Consider the following 27,306-nt stretch of genomic DNA (forward strand, 5'->3'; position numbering starts at 1 on the left):
CACATGGACACAGGGAGGGAAGCACTACACATGGGGGTCTGTTGGAGGGAAATAGGGGAGGGACAGCGGGGGGTGGGGAGTTGGGGGGATGGCATGGGGAGAAATGTCAGATATAGGTGAGGGGGAGGAAGGCAGCAAATCACACTGTCACGTGTGTACCTATGCAACAATCTTGCATGTTCTTCACATGTACCCCAAAACCTAAAATGCAATAAAAAAAAGAGGACTGAAACAGGGTGCCAGGCCAGGAGATTCCCGGGCAAAAAAGTGCCATGAATCTCAATGCTGCTGTTTCAGCTGGCGCAGTGGGTCACCACACAAGAAATCACACAGATCCCGATGCCTTTTCAACAGGGGAACACCTGGAAGAGAGTCAACCATTCAACTAAAAAAAAAAAAAAAAAAAAAAAGCTCTGAGAGAGGGAGCCAGGTAATCAGGATCGGCTGGTCCCACCCCCACAAAAGAATAGCAATTGGAAACGCTATGGGTTGAGAGTTTCACAGCAAGCACAGCTGAACCCAGGAAGGTTCAACTCTGTCAGAGAGGGGCGTCCGCCATTACTGAAGCACTCCACCACTACAGAGGTAGGCTGCCTCCTTGCTGGGCAGGGCAGCCCTGAAAAAAAAAAGGCAGCGACACATTGGAAACTCATAAATAAAGCCCTAACTCCCCGGGACAGAGCACCTGGGAAAAAAAAAAGGGGGGGGAGGTTTATGAGTTCTGCTACAGCATACTTAAACATACCTGCCCGGCAGCTCTGAATAAACAATGGAGCTCACAGCTCAGCATCTTAGCACCTATAAAGGACAGACTGTCTCCTCAAGAAGCTCCCTGACCCCTGTATACCCAAAGACTCACCTCATAAAGCAGACCTCAGACTGACATTTGGTAGGTATCCTTCTGAGACAAAGATAGCAGAAGAAAAAACTGGTAGCAACCCTTGCTGTTCTGCAGTGGCTGCAGGTGATCCCCAGGCAGGCAGGGCCTGGAGTGGACCTCAGCAGCCCTACAGCAGAGGGGCCAGACTGTTAGAAGGAAAACTAAGAAATAGAAACAACTTCATCATCAACAAACTGGTCGTCCACTCAGAGACCCAATCTGAAAGTCAGCAACTACAAAGACGACATGTGGATAAATCCGCAAAGATGGGAAGAAACCAGCACAAAAAGGCTGAATACACCCAAAACCAGAATGCAATGCAACAAGACTCCCGATCTCTCTCCCTCTTTCTCTTCCTCTTTCTCTCTCTTTTCTTTTCTTCTTTCTTTCTTTTTCTTTTCTTTTTCTTTCTTTCCTTCCTTCCTCAAAAAGAAAGAAAGAAAGAAAGCTTTCTGCTTTCCATACTGTAAGTGGCCTGTTGCACAGCTGGTTAAGGTGTAGGAGCTGCAAGGTTGCTGGTTCAAATCCCTGGTGGAGCCAGTCCTCAGGTGAGACCTTTTGGGGAAATGCAGAAGCTGAAGGCTATGGGACTTTGTGTTTGGTGTATAACTTGTCTTGCTTAGGATTTGCTCTCTCTCTGGCAGAACTTTTCCACCTGAAAGATCATGAACTGGTTCCAGGACCAAATAGTCAATGGCAGCTCTCACAATCTTAAGAGCATTTTCCTACAATGGAAAATGGGTTAGGGGAGAGGAGGCCCTGGTCCTGAGGGTATTGTTCTGGCCTCAGTCATGCCCCACCTGCCTTCTTTGAGCTGTGTGTTCTAATGGCCCCTCCGTAGAAGTCTACCCTTCTGGGGTAGTTTTATAATCTGGCTTGTATAAATTGGACTTTTCCTGGGAAATATTGGTACCTATATCCTGAGCCTCACTGGCCTCACTGGGGGTCCTTGGTACGTGACTACTCAACCCAATAGCTCCTCTCATTCCATGCCTCTATGGTATTCACTGGAGGTCATGCAGGCAGTGAGTGGTCCCAAGATGCTGGCGGGACGTGATTGGAATCCAGTATATGGCAGCCCCTTTCATAAAATGGATCATGCATCTTGGGCACATGAAATTTCAGGGTACTAACTGAAAGACGTTTCATTTTAGTACCCATTTTACCTGGGGGATGCCTCAGGTCAAAGTGGCTGCAATTTCTTTAACCAGGGATGCGGGCATCCCTTGTGTTCAATTTCAGATCAGTGCTTCTATTCCCAAGCTCAAATCTCCATTAAAATGTATACTGGAAAATTGGGACCAATTTAGCACACAGTCTTTAAAGATGAAGTGGCTTATTTTTCTCTGCCAAACAGCATGGCTAAATTACCCTCCGCCTAACAGAAAATCTAACCCCCAAACGGAAGAGAAGAAAACCCAACAGCTTTCCTTGAGTGACCGTGGGAGGCTTAAGGAAGTACACCCCTCTGTCACTGGACTCCATAGAGGCTCAGTTAATACTAAAGGACAAGTTTATTACTTATTCAGCAGCAAATATCAGGAGGAAACTCCAGTAGCTGGCTTTGGGACCAGAGCAGACCCTAGAATCATTACTGAACCAGGCAACCTCAGTGTTTTACAATAAAGACCAGGAGAAACAGGCTGAAAGAAATACAAGAGATCAGCCTTAGTCATGGCTTTCAGGCAAGCAGATCCTAGGGGCTCAAATGAGAGAAAGACTTTGGTTAGCCACTAGTCTGGCAGAACTTGTAACCTGTGCAGCCTTAAGGGACATTTTGTAAGAAATTGTCCCTGGAGGAATGGACAACCATCTTGTCCATGCCCACTGTGCCAAGGGAATCACTGGAAAGCACACTGTCCCAGGAGACAAAGGTTCCCAGGGCCTGAGGTGTCTGACCAGATGACTGAGGGTTCCTGGAGCAAGTACCAGCACAAGTCGTCACCCTCACAGAGCCCCAGGTAAAGCTGACCACAGAGGTCCAGGAAGTCAATCTTTTCCTGAACACTGCATGGCCTTCTCAGTATTTCTCTCCTGCCCTGGAGACTTGGTGCTTGTTAATTCTTCCCCCTCAGACCCTCCCTCTCTAGGCCCATCCTGGGAAGGCCATTTTGGGTCATTCTGTCCACTCCAATGGCAGTTAAGGTAGTGGAAATAGACTGATGGATTCATCACACTTTGCTGAAGTCTTGGATACCCCCTGAGGAAAGTCACAGACCCTCCACTCCACAGCCTGAAGTTCCAGGAAACAACCCTTCATATCCCTGCAAGCCATTAGGAAATCTACATCTGCTTTTCCAGATCCTTAGGGAAGTAACCACTCATGTCTAAGTTATTTCCTGGCATTAACAGGACTATAACCCTCAACTTTGCTATCTCTCGAACTATGAGTATCCCTTTCATAGTGGGAAGGAAACTTGCCTGTTTCTAGGAAAAAAATGCTGCTATTTTGTAAACCAAACCATAAGGTCACAAATAACCCTGGATGTCCTTGGCTCATGAGCTCTATTATAGACCTCTAGATCAACCTGCACCCCTGAAAGGCTCCCCTCTGGAGGAAACCTCAACTGCAGGGTCCCTTCTATGCCCCATTTCAACAGGAAGTAAAGAGGACCGACGCCCACGTTCCAACTGAAGTTGGGCTTTCCTGTTCAGAGGAAAGGAATGAGGGAAGGTGTTCTCTTTCCAGGATCCACAAGGGGGCGTAGTTTTAAAAGCAAGAATTTCCCAGTGCCATGCCCCCTTCTCATCTCTCTCCATCCAGGAGATTTAAAGGTTTATGTGAATTTCACGGGTGCGGGAAGAAACTAAGACTCAGTCACTTCAGGGGAAGCTCTAAGGAACTCCTTCCTTGACCAAGAGTCTTAGAGTAGATGGGGGTTCCTTCCAGGTTAAAAGTCCCCTTTTTCCACACCACTTCGGACTCCATGTTTGGGTCCCCTTCTGTGAACACTCTCATGGAAGCCATCTTTCTCTTTCCTGGATTTCCCCTCTGGGGTCCCCTTCCACACTCTCTCGTGGAAGCCTGTCTTCCCCTCCTAAACTCCATCTCTCTCTATTCCCTTCCACTCAGTGTGGAAGCTGCTTTCCTCTCCTAGATTCCATCTTTCTGGATTCTCTTACTCAGCATGAGAGATAGCTGTTTCTTTCTCTCTGCTCCTGTTTCTCCCTCTCTCTAAATAAATAAATTTTAAAAATAAAATAAATAAAATAAAATAAGTTCAATGAGATACAATGGAAACCTGAAAATACAAATAAATCAGAAAAGCAATTCAGGATATAAATGAGAAATTTACCAAGGTGACAGATGTCTTTTAAAAAATTCTGGAACTAAAAAATTGACTGAAGGAGATGCAAAATACATAGAAGCTCCAATAATAGACTAGGCCAAGCAAAAGAAAAGATTTCAGAATGTGAAGACAGGTCTTTTCAGATAGCACAGTCTGACAAAAATTTTAAAAATAAGAAAAAATAAAACTTTCCAGATGTTTGGGACTACACAAAGCAACTGAACTTATGAATTACTGGTATTCCCAAAGGGAAAGAAACTTCAAAAATCTTTAACAAAATAATAGATTAAAAAACTCCCAAGGCCAGCAAGAGATACAGACCTACAGATACAGGAGGCTCCAAGATATGCAGGAAAATACAATGTAAAAGGGACTTCAATACAGTATATTATAATGAGTGTCTAATGTCAAGTGAAAGAATAAATTCTAAAATCACGAGAAAAGTATCATCTGTAAAAGAAAGTCCATCAAACTAATGGCAGACTACCGAGCAGAAACCTTATAGGCCAGGAAAAAAACGAGATGACATAATCAAAATATGAAAGAAAATGACTGTCAGCCAAGAATTATATATCCAGGCAGTATTAAGCTTCATAAATAAAGGAAAAATAGTCTTTCCCAGACAAGCAAATACTGAGGAATTCATGAAAACTAGACCAGTCCTACAAGAAATGCTGAAAGGAATCCTAAACTTGGGAGAGATAGGACAGTATCTGTCATCATGAAAACACACAAAAGTATAAAATGCACTAGTAAAAAAATCATACAAAGGAAAAGAATCAAATGAACCACTATAGAATTCCAATAAACCATAAAGACAGACAACAAAAAAACTGAAAGTTTACAAAATGATGAAAAAACCAATGACAGGAACAAAACCTCACATACTACCTCAAATGTAAACAGATCAAATGTTCTACTAAAAATATACACTGGCTAATGAATTAAAAAATTAACTATATGCTGCTTACAAGAAACCCACCTTATCTGTGAAGACACGTAGACTAAAAGTAACAGGGTGGAAAAACATTGGCAAAAGCCCAAAGCAAGCAGAGGTAGCTATATTTATCTCAGACAACACATACTCAAAAATAAAAATAGCAAAAAATGATAAAGAAAGTCATTATCAGTCAAGATTTCTACATCCAGAAATATCAAGCTCCATATATGAAGTTGAAATTTTGTTTCTGTCCTAGACAATAGAATACTAAGAGAATTTGTCAAAACTAGACCAGTTCTATAAGAAATGTTCAAAGGAATCCTAAACTTGGAAGAGACAGGGCAATCCCATCAAGAAAACACAGAAGTATAAAACCTGATATTAAAGGTCTCAGTTCTACAAGACCTCCATGCACCCAAAATTTTAGCACTAATAAAACAAATATTACTAGACCGAAATAAAGATAGACAGAAAAACAATAATAATAGGGGACGTCAACATTCCACTCACAGCATTAGACAAATCACTGAGACACAAAATCAACAAACATTGGACTTAAACTGGACTTTAGACCTAACACACATTGACAGAACATTCTACACAACAACTGCAGAATAAATATTCTTCTCATCAACACATGGGACATTCTCCAATACAGACCATATGTTATGCCACAAAACAAGCCTCAACAAATTTTAAAAATCAAATCATTTCAAGTATCGTCTCAGACCACAGTAGAATAAAACCAAAATCAATAAATCAATACCAAGAAGAACTTTGGAAACTATACAAATATAGAAAAAATAAACAATATGCTCCTGAATGACCTTTGGATCAATGAAGAAATTAATATGAGAAGTTAAAAATTTTAAGAAACAAATCAAATTGGAAACACAACATACAAAAACCTGTAGGATACAGCAAAACTAGTGCTAAGAAGTCTGCAGCAATACCTACATCAAAAAAGCAGAAAGACTGCAAATTAACAACCTAACAATATACCTAAATGAACAAGAAAAGCAACAACAAACCAAACACAAAATTAGCAGAAGTAAAGAACACAGATCAGAGCAAGATCAGAGCAAAACTAAATGAGAGAACAAAAAAAATTAATGAAACAAAAAGCTAGTTCTTTAAAAAGATAAACAAAATTGATAAAATACCAGCAAGAATAACCAGAAGAAGATCCAAATATAATCAGAAACCAAAATGGAGACATTACAAATGATATGAGAAAAATTCAAAAGATCATTAGAGGGTATTATGAACAACTACATGTTCATAAACTAGAAAACTTGGAGGAATTAAATTCCTGGAAACATAATTCCTCATATAGTTTGGATGTGTGTATGCATCCAAATGTCATATTGAAATGTAATCCCCAATGCCGGAAGTGGGGCCAGAGGGGAGGTAATTGGATCATGGAGGCAGGTTTCTCATGAATCATTTAACACCATCCCTCTTGGCACTGTCCTCACAATAGTGAATTCTCTTGAGATCCGGTTGTTTAAAAGTATTTAGCACCTCTGGCCTCCCTCCCTTGCTCCTGCTCTGGCCATGTGATGGGCCTGCTCCCCTTCACCTTTTGCCATAACTGTTCATTTCTCGAGGCCTCCCAGAAGCCAAGCAGATGCTAGCATCGTACTTCCCATATAGCCTGCAGAACCGTGAGCCAATTTAACCTCTTTTTTTTATAAATTACCCAGTCACAGATATTTCTGTATAGCAATGTAAGAACAGACTAATACACAACCTCCCAAGATTGAACAAAGAAGAAACAGAAAGGCTGAACAGACCAATAATAAGTAGTGAGATTAAATCAGTAATAAAATCTCCCCCTCCCCAAAATAACAGGACCAGATGGATTCACAGCTCAATTCTGCCAAAAATACAAAGAACTAATACCAATTCTTGTAAAACTGTTCCAAAAAATTTTAATGGGGGAAAGGAATTCTTGCTAATTCTCCAGTATCATTCCAATACCAAAACCAGACAAGAACACAACAAATAAAGAAAACTAAAGACCAATATCCCTGATGAATATAGACCCAAAAATTCTCAACAAAATACTAGGAAACTAAATCCAACAGCATATTAAAAAGATAATACACCACAATCAAGTGGGTTTTATTCCAGGGAAGTAAGAGTGGTTCAAAATACACAGTCAATAAACGTGATTAATCACATAAAAAAAATGAAGGAGAAAAACTATATGATCTAACCAATGGACTGAAAATAGCATTTGATAAAATTCAGTTTCCCTTCATGATACAAACTCTCAACAAACAGGGCATAGAAGAAATATGCATCAAAATCATAAATGTCATATATGACAAGCCTACAGCCAACATCATACGTAACAGGGAAAAGCTGAAAACATTTCCTCCAAAACCCTGGACAAGAACAGGATGCCCATTTTCCCTACTCGTATTTAACATAGTACTGGAAGTTCTAGCCACAGCCATCAAGCAAGAGATAAAAGGCTTCTAAATTGGAACAAAAAAGTTATTCCTGTTTGTTAAAGATATGGTCTTATATCTAAGGAAACCTAAAGATTCATGAAAAATCTTAGATCCAATAAATGAATTTAGCAAAGTTGCACAATACAAAATACAACGTTTGTTATTATATTATCTTATTTAAGCATTTCAGACTTTCAAATAGTATAGTAGCTATCCTCTGATATACCTAGAATTACAAAAAGATAATTTCCAGCATTCTCAATGGAACAATGTATAATTAATTAGGTCTTTATTTGCATATTTTATATAGCAAATGATTATTTCTTAAACAGAAGCTTATGTAATACAACTCTGGGGAAAATATTACTTTAAAATACAAACTTTCATCATGAAGACACTAAAAAGTACCTTACTATTAGAGGGAGAAAACAAAAATATTTTTAACTGTTATGACTACTAATGTGCAAGGAAACAAATGGACCCTATAAATTGTAGGAAAAATATAAATAGAGAACAGGTTACTATTAAAAAGCAAGATTTTTTTTTTAATGAAAATGGCTTTAAAAAGAATTGCAGGGAAACAAATGGAAAACTTAAAATCTGTACAGGCTACAGGAAAAAACAGAATTAAAAATAATAAAAAAGGAAATAATGACGCGGAAGACACTTGAGAGAAGAATACAGAATTTTTTAAAAAGGGAAGTAAAGAAGCAAAAACAATAAAGGGACATCTTCTAACATCATACGTAATGACAAGAGCCTGAATGCTTTCACCCTAAAGTTGGGAACAGGCAAGAATATTCAGACTTACCACTCCTATTAAGCATCATATTGAAAGTCCTAGTCAGTAAAATAAAGCAAGAAAAATAAAAGCTGCACAGATTGAAAAGCAAGAAATAAAACTGTCTTTATTCACAGACAATGTGACTATCTACAAAGGAAATCACAAGAAACCTATAAGAAAGCTGCCAAAACTAATTAGTGAATTACCAAGGTTATAGGAAAGTATAGGAAGAGGTCAGTACAGAAAAATCTATTGTATTTCTATATACTAGCAATAAGCCATTGAAAAACAAAATTTGAAAAATAGTACCAAGAGCTCAACAATGAAAAAAAAAAAGAAAAAAAATACTTAAGGTCCAAACCTAACAAAGTATGTACAGGATTGGTATGCTGAAAACAAAAGATACTGGTAAAAGAAATCAAAGAAGACCTAGATAAAAGAAGAGATATACTCAATACTTGTTAAGAAGTCATTTCTCAATGAAGTTATCTACAAATTAAACATATTACCCATCAATACCCCAGCAGGATTTTTTACAGACATACAAAAGTTGATTTTCAAATGTATACAAAAAGGTAAAGAAACTAAGATTGCCAAAAGAATTATTAAAAAAGAAGAAAAAGGTCAGTGGGCTCATAATACCTGATTTTAAGACTTACTGTTAAGCTATAATAATGAAGGCAGTGTGATACTAGCATAGACACACAGGTCAATAAAATCAAAGAGAGAATCCAGAAAAAGACTCACACAAAAATATCAAATGATTTTAGACAAACACATGGTAATTCCATGAGAAAAGGATAATTTTAACAACAAGTCACACTGGAGCAAATGAACATCCATACATAGACAAAAAGAACTTTGACTTGCACTATCACACAAAATTAACTTTATATGGATTTTAGATCTAAACATAAAATGTAAATATGTAAAACATTTGGAAGAAAACAGAAGAGAAAATATTTATGTTACGGATTAGGCTACAAAGTCAGACAGAAAATCAAAAGTAGGATCATGAAAAGAGAAAAAAGAAATAAAACAGATTTCACCAAATTTAATGGTTTTGTTCTGGGAAAGACAGTGTTAAAAGAATGAAAAGGAAGGATACAGGAGAAAATATTTGCAAATCATACATCTCACAAAGGACTTCTAGAGAATATACAGGTGCTCCTTGACTTACAATGGGGTTATGCCCCAATTAATCTATCGTAAGTTAAAATATAATAATTCATGAATGCATTTTATATATTTAATCTACCAAACATCACGGCTTAGCCTAGCCGACCATAGACATGTACAGTATACTTACATTAGCCTACAGTTAAGCAAAATCATCTAACACAAAGCCTATTTTGTATGAATACATGATATTTGCACATATTTATGAGATATGTGTGATATTTTCTTATATGCATAGATTATGTAATGATCAGGTCAGGGTATTTAAGATATTCACCACCAGGAGCATTTAACATTTGTGTATGTTCAGAACATTTCAATTCCTTACTTCTAGCTATTTTGAAATGACCAATACGTTGATGTCAACTATAAGCACCATACTAAACCATCAAACATTAAACTTACTACTTCTAACCATATGTTTGTACTCATTAACCAACTTCTATTCATCTACCCTCTGACCTCACAGCCCATGCACATACCTACATCCTTCTCAGTCTCTGGTGACTACCATTCTACTCTCTACCTCCATGACATTAACTTGTTTAGTTTCCACATAGGAGTGAGTGCATGTTATATCTGTCTGTGTCTAGCTTATTTCACTTAACATAATGACCTCTAGTTCTATCCATGTTGCTGGAAACAACATTTCATTCTCTTCTATGGTTATTATTCCAGTGTGTAATTATATCAAATTTTCTTCATTCATCCACTGATTGACACTTAGGTTGATTTCTTATCTTTGTTATTGTGAACAGCGTTGCAATAAACACAGGGGTACAAATATTTCTTTGATATACTTATTTCCTTACCTTTGAATATATACCAAGTAGTGGAATTACTGGGCTGTGTGGTAGTTCTATTTTTAGTTTTTTGAGAAATCTCCATACTGCTTTTCCCAAATGGTTATACTAATTTACACTGCCACCAAAATCATATGAGTTCCCGTTTCTCCACAGCCTCACTATCATCTGTTAATTTTTTCTCTTTTTAATAACAGCCATTCTAACTGCAGTAAGATGATATTGCATCTTTGGTTTTAATTTGCATTTCCCTGATAATTAGTGATGTTAAGCATTTTTTCACATACCTGTTAGCCATTTATATATCATCTTTCAAGAAGCATCTGTTTAGATCCTTTGTCCACATTTTAATGGGATTAGTTACTTTGCTGTTGAGGTGTTTAAGTTCCTTGTATGTTCTGGATATTATTTACTTATTAAGTGAATAGTTTGCAAATGTTTTCTCCCATTTCACAAGTTGTCTCTTCACTCTGTTGTCTCCTCTAATATACAAAAGATTTTTAGTTTAATATAGTTCCATGTATCTACCTTGGGGAGTTTTTGTCCATGTTTTAGGAATGTCAGCAATGAAATTTTTGCCTAGACAAATGTCCTGGAATGTTTCTCCTGTTTTCTTCTAGTATTTTAATAGTTGTGGGTCTTATGTTTAAGTGTTTAACCCATTTTGAGTTGATTTTTTATATGGTGAGAGAGAAGGGTCATTTCATTCTTCTGCATATTTATCCAGTTTCCCTAGTACCATTTATTAAAAGGGGGGTGTCCTTTCCCCAGTGTATGCTCTTGGCACCTTTGCAATAAATCAGTTGGCTATAAATACATGGGTTTACTTCTGGGTATTTTATATTGTTCCATTGCTACATGTATCTGCTTTTACACCAACACCATGCTATTCCCATGAAGTCAGGGAATATGATGCCTCCAGCTTTGTTCTTTTTGCTTAGGATTGCTTTGGCTATTTGGGTTCCTTTTTGGTTTTATACAAATTTTAAGATTATTCTGTTTCTGACAAGGACTAGACTCTTAAAATGTAGCCGTGCTGCAGCTGCCTAAGACTCAGTGGGGTGCAAGGAACCCAGAAAGAGCACCCTTTCTAGAGCAATGCCATTGCATGAACTTGGTGGAGCTCCCTATGCCAGTCTTGGGGTTCATGGGGGTCAAGAACTCTCCCATGGTTAGGATTACAGGAGTCTGCAGCAAGAATGTGGACAGTTAGGGATCTCTCAGTTACCCCAACTCTGCACTGGGGAGCCTCTCCAGGCTTCTGGTTGATCCTAGCAAGGCTGTCCACCTCTCCTCCCTCTCCTCAGGTGTTTCCAGCCACTTCTCTGCTGAACACTAGCATTCTCTTTTAGATGCTTTATTTGAAGTGTGGTTACCTACTCACTATTTTGGTTCTTCTTTGTGAAGTGTCCTGTGCCTCTAGACAGCCATCTTGAAAAGCCTCCCAAATAGGAATATCTTACATACCACATATCACTAGCCCAGGAGGAGACGAAAAGTAAAAGTATGTCGAAATTGCAATAGTTTCACACCACTATAAAATCAAAACATAAGTCAGGGACAATATTTTGACTTTACAATGGTATGAAAGTAATATACATTCAGTAGAAACTATACTTCATATTTTGAATTCTGTATCTTCCTAGGCTAACAGTATGTACAATATTCTCTCATGATGCTGGGCAATGGCAGCAAGCTATAGCTTCCAGTCAGCCATGTGATCACAAGGGTAAACAATTGATTCTCTACAGTGTACTATGTTTTTGACTTAGGATATTTTCAATTTGCGACAGGTTTATCAGGATGTAAGGTCATTATAAATTGAGGAGCATCTGTGTTTCTTTTGCCTGACTCTACCTCTCAACAAAATACTTTAAATACCATTCAAAAAAATCACTTTAAAAACTCTTCAGGTATAATAATTTATGCCAAACATTACTGAAAAACATATTTAAGATAGCATGTTCTATACCTTATAGGGAGCCAGAATTCTCTGCCTGAACTTTTCAACTGTTTCTTGACCCATAGTGGACCACGTATTGACAAATGCTTCAGCTTTGTCTTGTCTAAGGTGAATGTTCTCTAATTGCTGCTGCAAAGCGGCTGGCTTCACATTATGGTATACTGCCTATTAAAAAGAAAAAAAAATTATTTATGTCCGTCATCTTCATACAGAAACCCTAAAGTATAATAAATACAAAATTATTTTTAAATTACTTAAGTCAAAAGAATACTTCATAGTCCTATTACAGACATTTTTGGGTTATTTTACATATAATAAAACACATAACCAAGGGCTGGAAGAGTCAGGATTAAATGGCCTATACATTATTCAGGCTGAATTTTTTTTTTTTTTTTCATTTTTACCTGTGCTTTAAGTAATCCTAAATCCACTTAATAACCAAAAATCTTCTTCTTTGCTTTAGCTATGTAAATGGTATCCTAATTAAAATTTCACTTAATCATTTCAAATAAGTATACAACAGTTTTGTTTCCCAACTAACAAATTTTTCCAAGAAGAACTTTCTCGAAACTACCTTATCTACTAACTTTCTAGGTAATATATAACTAAAAGTTGTAAAAAATTGTAACAGTGATACCTGTTCCAATTCTTACATTATTCTGAAGCACCATGCTATGCTGTCCTACTCAATGATTCTTTTCTTCTACTAAAAACCCACCAAAAATTAGAATCACATTAATCTTTGTGATCTATAATGTGTACAAGGCTGTAGTAGAAGCCTGGCAGCTTGTCCTCCTAATATGTTCATTAAAATGCTCATTAAGCTACAAAACTATTTAAAATTTCATAAGTATTATTTTTAATCAACCAACAGGAATTTATGAGGATCTATTTTAAACCTACCAATGTGGTAGACTTACATAAGATACACAAAAAAATATGATCCTGCCCCCCCGCAAATTAGAATCTAGTGAAGAAGACATAACTAATATATATGAAATATTGAAAGACTAACAATGTGCTCTACTGTGATGAACCAAGAATTTTTAAAAATTCAAATAAAGGCAGACTGAAAGCATAAAGGGTCACAGCTGAAGTATAGAAGATGAACCTTGAATAGGAGCTTAAATAATGAAGTGAATTTAGATAAGAAAAAGGGATGCGCCAGGCGCGGTGGCTCACGCCTGTAATGCCAGCATTTTGGGAGGCCGAGGCGGGTAGCTCACGAGGTCAAGAGATGGAGACCATCCTGGTCAACATGGTGAAACCTCGTCTCTACTCAAAATACAAAAAATTAGCTGGACATGGTGGTGCATGCCTGTAATCCCAGCTACTCAGGAGGCTGAGGCAGGAGAATTGCCTGAACCCAGGAGGCGGAGGTTGGGTGAGCCGAGATCACGCCATTGCACTCCAGCCTGGGTAACAAGAGCGAAACTCCATCTCAAAAAAAAAAAAAAAAAGAAAAAAGAAAAAGAAAGAAAAAGGGATGCAGAAGGACAGCTTAGTAGCACATAATATGACAATATTTCTTTTCTAAATGTCTTACTTAACATCCTAGTCAGTACAGCCCCCAAATCATTTAACAGCTTAAGTAAAATACGTCCATTTTTCCAATTACACCAAGCACCAATGAATTAAAATCTTTTAAGTGTCTCAAATCAATGAAGTCTCTATTTATATTTTCAAATACTTTATAATATTCAAATATTTTAACATTAAAATTCTTAACTAAAACATATTCACAGCTTCCATCTTGTATGCTTTTTAATTAAAAAAAAAAAACAGAATGTTACAGATATCATAACAATACAAATATGTAGTAAACAAACCATGGTTAGAAAATTTGATGCAATAAAAATACCTGTTCTAAAATAAATGATATTGTTTCAAGAACTAGGTGAAGATCTTGCTTCTCCAGAGAAAATGCTGCTTGAAGTTTTTCTTCCTCTTCTTCACTGAAACTGCTCTCAGTCTATAACACAAATAGCCATCTATTTATTATATTAGCACATATTTAGGCATTCAAAATTCATATCTGATAGAAGATTCATTTATTATATATGAGAACTTTAAAGGAAAATACATGGTGAAAAGAAATTGATATGCAAGTAAATTTATAAAATGATGCTCATTTCTAGACATTTATAAACAAAATAAATTGGATTAAACAAATATCTTGTGGTGACTCAGGTCACAATTCTGAGCAACAGATCCCTGTGCTAAAACATAGATGACTTTTAACTTCAGCAAAGTGAAATCTCAGACTTCTGTGCTTTTATGTTTCTTATGGCTGATTTTCATAATTATTCCATTTCATTTGACGATCAGCAGATATTTCTTTAAGCTGCCTACATGCCCCATGATAGCACCTTCCCAGTTTGCTATTTCTAATATGCCATGGTCAGGAACCCAGAGAGCTGACCTCTCAGAACTAGATATACAGCACAGTTACCTCAACAGGCTTTGTATGAGGGCCTCAAAGTCTCCTACGGAGCAAAGTACATGAGTTGTTTTAATACACGAGTTGTGACAGTTATTTTTAAAGTGCAAAGGTCACAAATGTTTATTTATAAGTTCCAAGCTATGGAGGAAGTTTACCTGACTTCCATCATCATTTCCCAATGCAAACCGTTGGCATGCTGGATGGGACAAGTCTTCGTGCAGAACTGCCCTAAATAATGCAAAATATTTTTAAAGTCCCTGGACATTAAATACCAGTAGCCCCCTCCAGACATTGTAACAAACAAACAAAATCTTCATGTATTTGTACATGCCCGGATGAGCCAGGAAGACAGTCAGTTCAAAGAGGACTCCCATATCATTAATCAGGTGCATATGCTCACATTCTATGCCTAAGTTATCTTAGTTCCCTCATGTTGATTCCTACTCAGGATTCCAAGGAACCAGTCTGGACAAAAATATATCTTCTGCTCATAAACAGATTAAACTTGGCAAAATAAAAGTACTGGTACAGAAGCAACAAAATCCCGAAACCTCTTCATCCATTTGCCTGCCTCAGGTTTCACTATTCTAAGAATTCTGTCTCAAGACAAAGACCAATTTGATGGAGTCAGGGTACAGAAAAGAAAATTGGCAGATCCTGAAATTCACTGTAAACCTGACTGAAGAGCCCTTCTCAAAATAGAAGCCCGTCTAGAAGATCATCCCCTGAAACTGTACAGGAAAAAACAATTTACACCTTTCCTGAACATTTTCTTAGCAGGCTAGTATTCACCTACATATGTTTCTTTATTTAAAAGTCCCTGGACATTAGATGCCAGCAGGACCAGTAACTTCAATTTTCAACAAGCACCTCTCTTCCTCTCCACTCCCCTACCTCTGATGACAAAGCATTCAAGCTCTCCCATGCAATGCTTCAGCCACTCAGTGAACTCTAAGATACTAACTTACTCTCAACTCCAGACATGACTGAGATAGTCAAAGACAAACTAAACATCACAATTTTCCATGCATGTGTTCCACTCTCTCTCAGTATGAAGAACAAAAGATGTGTAGAAGAGTTTCTTGTCCCATATTATTACACATAAGAAAGCACCCACCAGCTCAAGAAACAAAGCAGAATACCTGTATCACCCACATCATTTACTTTTGGGCTGATTTATGAAATGTTCCATACTCTTTCCTGAGGTTTCTTGTAATAAGGGATGATGGAATCACGGAGTCAAGCTGCCTTACTAGCTAGCTGTGTGACCTTTGGAAAATTACTTAACTGATCTCTATCTTGGTTACCTCACAGATAAAATGAAAATGACCAGAGATGACCACAGTACCTACTTCTTCAAGCTGCCATAAGGATTGGATGAATTAACAACACAAAGCCATTAGTACACACTAGTCAAAAAGAAAGCAATGTAACTTTATGAATAGTAAATACCACAGAATGTTGCTGCTATCATGTGGTTCCTCCCTTCTGTCCATCTGTACCACAAAATCCTTAGAAATAGGAATATATTACAGAAGACCTATGTTTGTTTTGTGTTTCCCATGGCAAGGAAAATAATTAACTCCAAGAGTATCTATTGAGTGCCAACTATACCAGTAGCAATCTATTAGGAATGGGAAATATAAAGATGAGTAAGACATAATCCTCAAGATATTTAAAGCCAGAGGAAGATAGATTAATAGGTTTAGGGATTTGGTTGCCTTGTAATCATGAAACAAATACTTACGATGCAGTACTAAAATCAGGTGAGAATGAATTAAGAGCACAGAAGAAAGAACAAACTGCTGAGACTGAGACTGTGAAATCCTTGAAAGATGAACAGGTTACTCAGTAAAGAAGGGAAGAAGGACATTTATAGGCTAAGGACATAAAGAGTTTATGCATAGACACACTGCTGAAAAAGTTCATGGCACGTTGTAGTAAACAGGCACCATCTAGTGTAACTGCAGCAATTACAATACAACATGAGGAGAATGCAGACTGCAGCCATATTATAATGGGACTTGTATACAATGTTAAGGATTTTAAGCTTTCCTCAGGGGGGCAATGAATAGTCACTGATGGCTTTGCACACTGTTAAAAATACAATCCATCTTTGTGGAAAAAAAAAAATTTAGGAAGTAATTTACATAGTACGATGAAGCAGAAGAAAACTATAGGCAGGGAAACCAGCTTGAAGGGAACTACTGCCATCTAAAAAACAAATAACAAGGATTTGAACTACAATTGTGAGAACTTGGATTTGAAAAGACACTTCATAGGGAAAAGCCATGGTTTTGAGGCTGACTCTTGGGGCCAAGAAAAAGAAGAGGAAAGAGTAGAGTCGTGGTTCTCATTGGATGCTGATACCTGGCACTACAAAGGGCAATTAGTGGGTGCTCCATAAATATGTCTGATGGAATCAAATTTTTACAGCCCAATAAAGAAATTAACTTGGATTAAACCAGGTAGAGATAATAATAAGCATCCGCATGTCCAAAACAACCATACCTTTAAAATTAAAGTGAAAGAGTAACAAAATTAAGTGAAAGATTAAATAATAGTTGATAGAAAATAGCAGAATTATTTTTCAGGGGAAAAATGAAACCAAGACATCAGAATTTTTCCCTAAAATATATCTTATAGAACATTAGTCCCAAAATATATACCATAATAAAACAGATTCAAGGTCAAACACATCTGGAAAATGTTACATGCTGTAATCACCCTCAAATACATACTCTGAAAAGTTCTATAATTTAAAAAAATCTAACTTTATTGAAGACAGAGTTTCTCAAACTTTTGACCATGAAACATTACCAAATCTCCCACAGAATCAGTGTCCTTAAAAACATATTGGAGAACACTATACTTTGCAAAAAGTTCTCCAAATAATCAGACTTTCAATTAAATCAGAAGGAAGATTACAAGGTATGGAAACACAAAAATACAAACCTTCAGATGAAGCTTTTGAAGAATCCGAGTGAGCAACCGTGGAAATCTTCCTATATCTATCTCATTTATCAGTGACACTGCTTTCTTCATGCTAAAGAAAATTATAAGAACAGTTTTTAAATGCGTTTTCCAAGCTGAACTATCTGTAGCTGTCTGTAAGTTTTCACTCCAACAACTCTGATTGCTATATGGTAAATCTGAGTGAAATAAAGAAAAAGAGACGACAGTTAGCAAAAAAGGCAGGGCAATCTGAAGGTTTCCAAAAAGATACCCCTAAAATTACTTATGCTGAAAAGGTCCACTTGGCAAATTTTCTCTTTGTTTTGGGCAAACCAAACTACTAGGGAAAGCTTGTACTCTGCAGGGGAAGGGCATTAATTTAGTAGAGTGTTTACGAAGCCACTTAACCCAAAAATGGAACTCTGAAATGGGTAGGAGGAGAGGAATGGCAATTAAGGCAATCACACCAAAAACGTAAAGGATACTGCATATACTATTTACAAAATCATTTGGGGTCACTAAGCACACAGTTATTTAAAAACTGTTTTAATTGTAATAATCAACTTTATTTTTGAGATAGGATCTTGGCTCTGTGGCCCAGGCTGGAGTGCACTGGTGCAATCTCGGCTCGCTATAGCCTCTGCCTCCTGGGTTCTAAGGATTCTCAGGCCTCAGCCTCCCAAGTTGCTGGGACTACATGCACACACTACAGCGCCAGCTAATTTTTTTTTGTTGTTTTTTTGTAGAGAGAGGGTTTCGCCCTGCTACCCAGGCCGCTCTCAAACTCCTGAGCTCAAGCAATCAGTCCTGCACTGGCTCATGGCTGTAATCCTAGCACTTTGCAAGGCCGGGGCGGGCAGATCACCTGAGGTCAGGAGCTTGAGATCAGCCTGACCAACATGGTGAAACCCATTTTTACTTACTAAAAATACAAAAAAAAAAAAAAACTAGTCAGGCGTGGTGGCAGGTGCCTGTAATTCCAGCTAACTGAAAGGCTGAGGGAGAAGAAGCACTTGAACCGGGGAGGCAGAGGCTGCAAGTGAGCTGAGATTGTGAGATTGCACCAATGCACTCCAGCCCAGACAACAGGAGGGGAAAATCCGTCTAAAAAAAAAAAAAAAAAAAAAAAAAAGAGAGAGAGATCAGCTCGCCAGGGCTTCCCAAAGTGCTGGGATTATAGGCAGGAGCCACAGCACCTGGGTCTGTAATAATCAACTTTAAATGATGTGATAAGAACAATTCTATACTGCACCATATTGGATACAGTTTACTGATACAGCAGTGTTCCCCAAGACATTGGTATGAGGAAATAAATTGGCGATCAGAACCAAAGTGAGGCAGGAAAATAGGGTCTGGAGGTTGGGAACATAAAGCTGATTCATACTTCAGCTATGACAGGAAATATCCTCTCCATAGGGTGTAGGCGGAGTAAATGACTTTGTAAATTTACTTCATCCTCCTCATTTACCTAGGGAGTACACCAGGTAACCAACGGAATCCTCCAGGGGGTAAACTCCCCCAAATTCTGTAGGGTCCCTAGAGCCCATATGCTCGGGCAACTCCCACACTGTGGAGTGTAGTTTCATTTTCAATAAATTTCTTCTTTCTTTCCTCGCTTTGTTTGCGTGTCTTCCCTAATTCTTTGTTCAAGACGGCAAGAACCAGGACACCCTCCACTGGTAACAGAAGGAATCCAGGAAAGAGGAAAAACTTTAAAATAGCAACTCTTTTCTTCTGGAAGATTTCTGCCCAATCCAAGCACAAAGAAATTTCTTCTGAACACGATTTTGCCTATATAGTTCAGTTCTTTTTCTGTATCCGCACACCACCTGCACTATTACTTATTTTTTCCACAAATTGAGGTTTTTTTTTTTAATTTAAATAATGTTAAAGGGGAACTTTACATCACCACCAAGGACAACCAACTTTATTTACCATAAGTAGAAATTAACCAAAAATTTATTAAAAATGGAAACAAAAGCAAATGCTACCAAAGCGAAGCTAAGGCTATATATTGTTACCAACCACAAATTCGGGGCCTGAGCCCTATTTGATCCTGATTTAAAAGGGGTATTAACACGTGTTGGCTATTAAAGACCTTCCAGCACCAGCGTGAGCCTTTCTCACGACGTGGTCTGAACGAGAACTGAAATCGGAAACGGAATATCGTTCCACGTAATGAGGCAGCACTCAAGACAGCGCCCGGGAACTTCCGACACCCAAGCCCACGAACGGTGACGCAGACCACAGGCTTCCGTACAGACCTCAGCTGCCAGGCGCACTGTGAGCCCCGCACGTGGACCACCGTGACCGCAGAGGGGCTGCACGGTCCCACGCGCTCCGCGGACCCCGCGCCGCGACCTCGGTAGCCCACCCCCCAAGACCGGGCCCCACACGGCGCCCAGGCGGTAGGCAGCCAGGACAGCCGTGCGCGAGCCCTATCCGCGCCTTCCCGGCCGCGGCTACAGCAGAAGCTCGCAGGGTCAGCTACCTGGGGCTCTCCCGCAGGATCAGCGCCGCCGGCACCGCCATCCTCACGGCTTTCTGGCACTGCCGCCGTCGGTCAGCTGCGCCGAGCCCAGCCAATGACGACCGCGGCGGACGGCAAGCCGGAAGGCCCAAGCCGCGCAGGGGCCTCTGTAGGCGTCTAGGAGGACTTCTTCCGCCCAGGCGAGCGTCCCGCAGTCCTGGAGATCGGAGACGGCGGCCCAGTTGTCCTCCCGACACTCCAGTCGTGTTGGAGTTAAGTCTGTGCATATATATGTCTTTATGTTTCTGTATTATATATGTATGTACATACCTGGATAGGTGGTGTGTGTGTGTATTTACGAAGGCAGGTTTAAGCAAGTCTATGTACAGACCTGGATAGATGATGTATGTGTGGCTCTGTGTGTGTGTGCATGTGTATGCCCGTGTGTACGTACTTGGTTAGGCGGTGTGTGCACGTGTGTGCGTGTGTATTTTTTTTTACAGGGCAGATTTAAATGAGCCCGTGTGTACATACTTGGTTGGGTGTGTGTGTGTGTTTGTGTGTGTGTGTGTGTGTGTGTGTTTTCTAGCGTTTAGCCTGTGTGTGTGTGTGTGTGTCTGTGTGTCTGTGTGTGTGTGTGTGTGTGTGTGTGTGTGTGTGTGTGTTTTCCAGCGTTTAGCCTGCGAAGAGGCAGGCAGTTGAGCGCGCTTCGCCCCCTCTGCCTCCCAGCCTACCCAGGAAGTGGAGCATCACTTCTCAGGAGAGGTGGTGCCTCCAGTTTCACCCTAGGCATTGTGCCGTGAACTCCTCCTGTATTTGCATCTGCAGGGCTTGTAGTATGTACGTTCAATTCCTTCATCAACATTCAATGAATGAACGCCCACTGTGTACCAAGCACTGTGCTAGCCACTGGGGATTAAAAAAAAAAAAAAAGGCCAAAATTTCTGCTCTCAGGGTTTGCCAGCAGTCTAAATGAACAAGTATTTGTTGCACCCTTCTTTAGAGTCTGCCACTGCAGAGTATGGGAGTTGAATCCCTGCAGTGAGTGATGTTAAGGACCTCATCCAAGACAGGGAGACCAGCATGTTTGCATAAATAACCTTGGTCTGCCTTTGAGAAATTCATGAGCGTTAAAGGAATTCAGATGTAGGAGCAGTGAAAGGCATTAGAGGTAAGATCAGGAAAAGCTTCCTGGGGCACGTGGCAAATGCACTGGGTCTGTAGAGGTGTGAAGGGCGGAGGCGGTGTGTTTCAGGGCAGTGGAGTAGAAGGACGGTTTGAATGACATTTGAAGAACAGGAATTTAGGCTAGAGAAAGCCTTTAATGACTGGTTGTGGTTATGGACATTTAATCTGGTGAGAAATTGGGTAGCCATTAAATGTTTTTTCTATTCATTAAATGTTTTGAAGCAAAGAAATTTTGCAATGGGAGTTGGTTTTTTGAAGGCTGCTGTCTGCAGAATGATGATTAGAATGGAAAGAGGTAAACAGGAGAGCTACCTGGAAACTATTGCAATAATCTATGAAATGCAATAAAACCCTGTGGTACTAAAGAGGCATTGGAGAATTAAAAGATAGTGGATGGTTTAGTTACATTTCAGCAGTAAAATATTCAAGAGCTGGCAAAAAAAATGAATTTAATTTTCCTTTCTAATTATGTTTTACTTAAATTATTATTTAAATTAGCGTTCCTGGAGCAGCCCAAGAACAACCTAACCGAAAGGAGAAGCCAGATTGCAAATTAAATGTGAATAATCTTCACATGGATAATTGAGTCAATTATACAGTGTGTTGAACACATACAAATACATTTAGTTCCACAACACTCTACACAGCCCCCAACGTATGCATATCTGAAAAAGATGTATGTGAATCTCTATAAATTACAGATCTCTGATCCAAACACAGATGACCTCACCTGCAACTTTAGAAGAGTCCCAGTTCCCTCATTCTTTGAATCATTTCCCTTTTTTCTTGATTGATTGCCTGAAGTAGAACCATTAACCAACTGAAACTGTTTCAAGTCCCTAGGGAAGTTCACCTTCCGTTTGATTGTCTTAAAAATATGTAGCTGGAATTTTGAGCAAAAGAGCATCAAGGTGGCTCAAATAACAAATCCATGTAACCTTGAACAAAGAACTTAATCTCACCAAGTTTCTCGTTCCTGATCTGTAAAATGGGGATAAGAATAATGTCTGCTCCCCTGGATTAAATAATGTGATATGTATGTAAAAGAAACACCCTACCCTCCTTAGAAAACAAAACACAGACCTCTAAGGTTTTCATAAGAGCAAGTCTCCAGCAGACACAGAGGCCACTCACTCTTAATTCTCTTAAATTTCAATGATGGGCCGATTAGTTATTACCACTTGTTTCTATAAAGACATGATGCTGTGAATAGTTTCACACCTCAAATGACAACCTCACCCAAGATATTTCTGCATTCTCTGGAGTATAGGCACATATGTCCATGAAAAGTCCCTTTAGTTGTCTGCCTGTTGTCACCTGCTATAAAATGGTAAATGTACCTCCTGGATACAGAATTCCATAACCATTCTTAATCCTTACCCCCTAAATCTGTTAGCCCATATTCATGATGGATCCAGAGACCAGGTCTGCTGCCCCTGATCCATTGTGGTGTTGCATGCCTCAAAGTTTTTGAATATACTTGTCCTCATTGAAAACTTTTTTTTTAATACTTTAAGTTCTCGGATGCATGTGCAGAACAAGTAGGTTTGTTACATAGGTATACACCTGCCATGATGGTTTGCTGCACCCATCAACCCATCGTCTACATTAGGTATTTCTCCTAATGCTATCCCTCCCCTGGCTCCCCACACCCTGACAGGAACCAGTGTATGATGTTCCCCTCCCCGTGCCCATACGTTCTCAATGTTCAACTCCTACTTATGAATGAGAACGTATATTGTATGGTTTCTGTTTCTGTGTTAGTTTGCTGAGAATGATGGTTTCTAGCTTCATCTATGTCTCTGCAAAGGACATTAACTCATTCCTTTTTATGACTGCATAGTATTCCATGGTGTTCCACATTCTCTTTATCCAGTCTGTCATTGATGGGCGTTTGGGTTGGTTCCAAGTCTTTGCTATTGTGAATAGTGCTGCAATAAACATACGTGTGCATGTGTCTTTATAGTAGAATGATTTATAATCCTTTGGGTGTATACCAGTAATGAGATTGCTGGGTCAAATGGTGTTTCTGGTTCTAGATCCTTGAGGAATCTCCACACTGTATTCCACAATGGTTGAACTAATTTACACTCCCATCAACAGTGTAAAAGCGTTCATATTTCTCCACATCCTCTTCAGCATCTGTTGTTTCCTGACTTTAATGATCATTATTCTAACTGACATAAGATGGTATCTCTTTGTGTTTTTCATTTGCATTTCTCTAGTGAGCAGTGATGATGAGCTTTTTTTCATGTTTGTTTGCTGTGTAAATACCTTCTTTTAAGAAATATCTGTTCATATCCTTCACCAACTTTTGGAAGCGGTTGTTATTTTTTTCTTGTAAATTTGTTTAAGTTCCATGTAGATTCTGGATATTAGTCCTTGGTCAGATGAATAGATTGCAAAAATTTTCATCCATTCTATAGGTTGCCTGTTCAATCTGATGACAGTTTCTTTTGCTGTGCAGAAGTTCTTTAGATTAATTAGATCCCATCTGTTGATTTTGACTTTCATTGCCATTACTTTTGGTGTTTTTGTCATGAAGTCCTTGCCCATGCCTATGTCCTAAATGGTATTGCCTAGGTTTCCTTCTAGAGGTTTTATGGTTTTAGGTCTTACATTTAAGTCTTTAATCCATCTTGAGTTAATTTTTGTATAAGGTGTAAGGAAGGGGTCCAGTTTTTGAGTTTTCTTTTTTTTTTTTTTTTTTTTTTTTGAGACGGAGTTTCGCTCTTGTTACCCAGGCTGGAGTGCAATGGCGCGATCTCAGCTCACTGCAACCTCCACCTCCTGGTTTCAGGCAATTCTCCTGCCTCAGCCTCCTGAGTATCTGGGATTACAGGCACGTGCCACCATGCCCAGCTAATTTTTTTGTATTTTTAGTAGAGATGGGGTTTCACCATGTTGACCAGGATGGTCTCGATCTCTTGACCTCGTGATCCAACCACCTTGGCCTCCCAAAGTGCTGGGATTACAGGCTTGAGCCACCGAGCCCAGCCCAGTTTGAGTTTTCTAAATACGGCTAGTCCATTTTCCTGACACCATTTATTAAATAGGGAATCCTTTCCCCATTGCTTGTTTTTGTCAGGTTTGTCAAAGATCAGATGGTTGTAGATGTGTGGTGTTATTTCTGAGGCCTCTATTTTGTTCCTTTGGTCTATATATTTGTTTTGGTACCAGTACCATGCTGTTTGGGTTACTGTAGCCTTGTAGTATAGTTTGAAGTCAGGTAGTGTGATGCCTCCAGCTTTGTTCTTTTTGCTTAACAATTGTCTTGGCTATACAGGCTTTTTCTTGGTTCCATATGAAATTTAAAGTAGTTTTTTTCTAATTCTGTGAAGAGTCAATGGTAGCTTGATGGGAATGACATTGAATCTATAAATTACTTTGGGCAGTATGGCCAGTTTTACAACATTGATTCTTCCTAACCATGAGCATGGAATGTTTTTCCATTTGTTTGTGTCCTCTCTTATTGCCTTGAGCACAGGTTTGTAGTTCTCTTTGAATAGATCCTTCACATGTCTTGTAGGTTTTATTCCTAGGTACTTTATTTTCTCTGTAGCAGTTGTAAATAGGAGTTCACTCATGATTTGGTTCTCTGTCTGTTATTGGTGTATAGGAATGCTTGTGATTTTTGCACATTGATTTTGTATCCTGAGACTTTCCTGAATTTGTTTACCAGGTTAGGAGTTTTGGGGTTGTGACGATGGGGTTTTCAAAATATACAATCATGTCATCTGAAAACAGAGACAATTTGACTTTCTCTCTTCCAATTTGAATACTCCTTTTTTCTTTATCATGCCTGATTGCCCTGGCCAGAATTTCTAGCACTATGTTGAATAGGAGTGGTGAGAGAGGTCATTCTTGTCTTGTACCAGTTTTCAAAGGGAATGCCTCCAGCTTTTGCCCATTAAATATGATATTGGCTGTGGTTTTGTCATAAATAGCTTTTATTATTTTGAGGTACTTTCCATCAATACCTAGTTTATTGAGTGTTTTTAGCATGAAGGGGTGTTGAATTTTATCAAAGATCTTTCTACACCTATTGAGATAATCATGTGGTTTTTGTCATTGGTTCTGTTTATGTGACAGATTATGTTTATTGATTTGCATATGTTGAGCCAGCCTTGCATCCCAGGGATGAAGAATGGATAACCTTTCTAATGTGCTGCTGGATTCAGTTTGTAGTATTTTATTGAGAATTTTCACATAAATTTTCATCAGAGATATTGGCCTGAAATTTTCTTTTGTTGTGTTTCTCCCAGGTTTTCCTATCAGGATGATGCTAGCCTCATAAAATGAGTTAGGGAGGAGTCCCTCTCTTTATATTGTTTGAAATTGTTTCAGAAGGAATGGTACCAGCTCCTCTTTGTACCTCTGTTAGAATTTGGCTGTGAATCTGTCTGGTCCTGGACTTTTTTTGGTTGGTAGTCTATTAATTACTCCTTCAATTTCACAATTTGCTATTGGTCTATTCAGGGATTTGTCTTCTTCCTGGTTTAGTCTTGGGAGGGTATATGTGTCCAGGAATGTATCCATTTCTTCTAGATTTTCTGGTTTATTTGCATAGAGGTGTTTATAGTATTCTCTGACTATAGTTTGTATTTCTGTGGGATCAGTGGTGATATCCCCTTTGTTGCTCTTTATTGTATCTATTTGATTCTCCTCTCTTTTCTTTTTTATTAGTCTGGCCAGCAGTCTATCTATTTTGTTAATCTTTTTAAAAAACCAGCTCCTTGGATTCATTGATTTTTTTGAAGGATTTTTTATGTCTCTGTCTTCCTCAGTTCTGCTCTAATCTTAGTTATTTCTTGTCTTCTGCTCGCTTTTGAATTTGTTTGTGCTTGCTTCTCTAGTTCTTTTAATTGTGACATTACAGTGTCAATTTTAGATCTTTCTCCTTTTCTCCTGTGAGTATTTAGTACTATAAATTTACCTCTAAACACTGCTTTAGCTGTGTCCCAGAGATTTTGGTACATTGTGTCTTTGTTCTCATTGACTCAAAGAACTTATTTATTTCTACCTTAATTTTGTTATTTATCCTGTAGTCATTCAGGAGCAGGTTGTTCAGTTTCCACGTAGTTGTGTGGTTTTGAGTGAGTTTCTTAATCCTGAGTTCTAATTTGATTGCTCTGTGGTCAGAGAGACTGTTATGATTTCCATTTTGTTGCATTTGCTGAGGAGTGTTTTACTTCCAATTATGTGATCAATTTTAGAATAAGTGTGATGTGGTGCTGAGAAGAATGTATATTCTGTTGATTTGAGGTGGAGTGTTCTGTAGACATTTATTAGGTCTTGTTCCAGAGCTAAGTTCAAGTCCTAAATATCCTTGTTAAATTTCTGTCTTGTTGATCTGTCTAATACTGATAGTGGGGTGTGTTAAAGTCTCCCACTATTATTGTGTGGGAATCTGAGTCTCTTTTCTTTGCAGGTCTCTAAGAACTTGCTATGAATCTGGGTGCTCCTGTATTGGGTGCATATATGTTTAGGACAGTTAGCTCTTCTTGTTGCATTGATTTCTTTACCATTATATAATGTCCTTCTTTGTCTTTTTTGATCTTTGTTGGTTTAAAGTCTGTTTTATCAGAGACTAGGATTGTAACCCCTGCTTTTTTTTTTTTTTTTTTTTTTTTTTTTTTTTTTTTTTCTCTCCAGTTGCTTGGTAAATCTTCCTCCATCCCTTTGTTTTGAGCCTCTGTGTGTCTTTGCACATGAGATGGGTCTCCTGAATACAGCACACTGATTGGTCTTGTCTCTTTATTCAGTTTGCTGGTCTGTGTCTTTTAATTGGGACATTTAGCCCATTTACATTTAAGGTTAATATTGTTATATTTGAATTTATCCTGTCATATGATGTTGGTGGGTTATTTTGCTCATTAGTTAATGCGGTTTCCTCATAGTATCAATGCTCTTTACATTTTGGTATGTTTTTGCAGTGGCTAGTATGAG

General features: G+C 38.6%; 1 protein-coding gene across 3 annotated transcripts in view; it reads right to left on the reverse strand.

The window, feature by feature from the left end:
• COMMD10 (COMM domain containing 10) overlaps positions 1 to 20,297 on the reverse strand; it is a 194,657-nt gene extending 174,360 nt beyond the window's left edge. For all 3 annotated transcript variants that reach the window (XM_074382363.1, XM_003920677.4, XM_010339622.3), the window contains exons 1-4: positions 20,191 to 20,297; positions 17,700 to 17,790; positions 14,163 to 14,273; positions 12,311 to 12,466 (exon numbers count right to left, since the gene is read on the reverse strand). In XM_074382363.1, the coding sequence (XP_074238464.1) occupies positions 12,311 to 12,466; positions 14,163 to 14,273; positions 17,700 to 17,790; positions 20,191 to 20,231 (399 nt within the window). In that variant the 5' untranslated portion in view covers positions 20,232 to 20,297. The remainder of the gene's footprint in view (positions 1 to 12,310; positions 12,467 to 14,162; positions 14,274 to 17,699; positions 17,791 to 20,190) is intronic.
• Positions 20,298 to 27,306: the final 7,009 nt, after the last annotated feature.

The sequence above is a fragment of the Saimiri boliviensis genome, chromosome 1 (genome assembly GCF_048565385.1).
Source record: "Saimiri boliviensis isolate mSaiBol1 chromosome 1, mSaiBol1.pri, whole genome shotgun sequence".
Classification (NCBI taxonomy): domain Eukaryota; kingdom Metazoa; phylum Chordata; class Mammalia; order Primates; family Cebidae; genus Saimiri; species Saimiri boliviensis.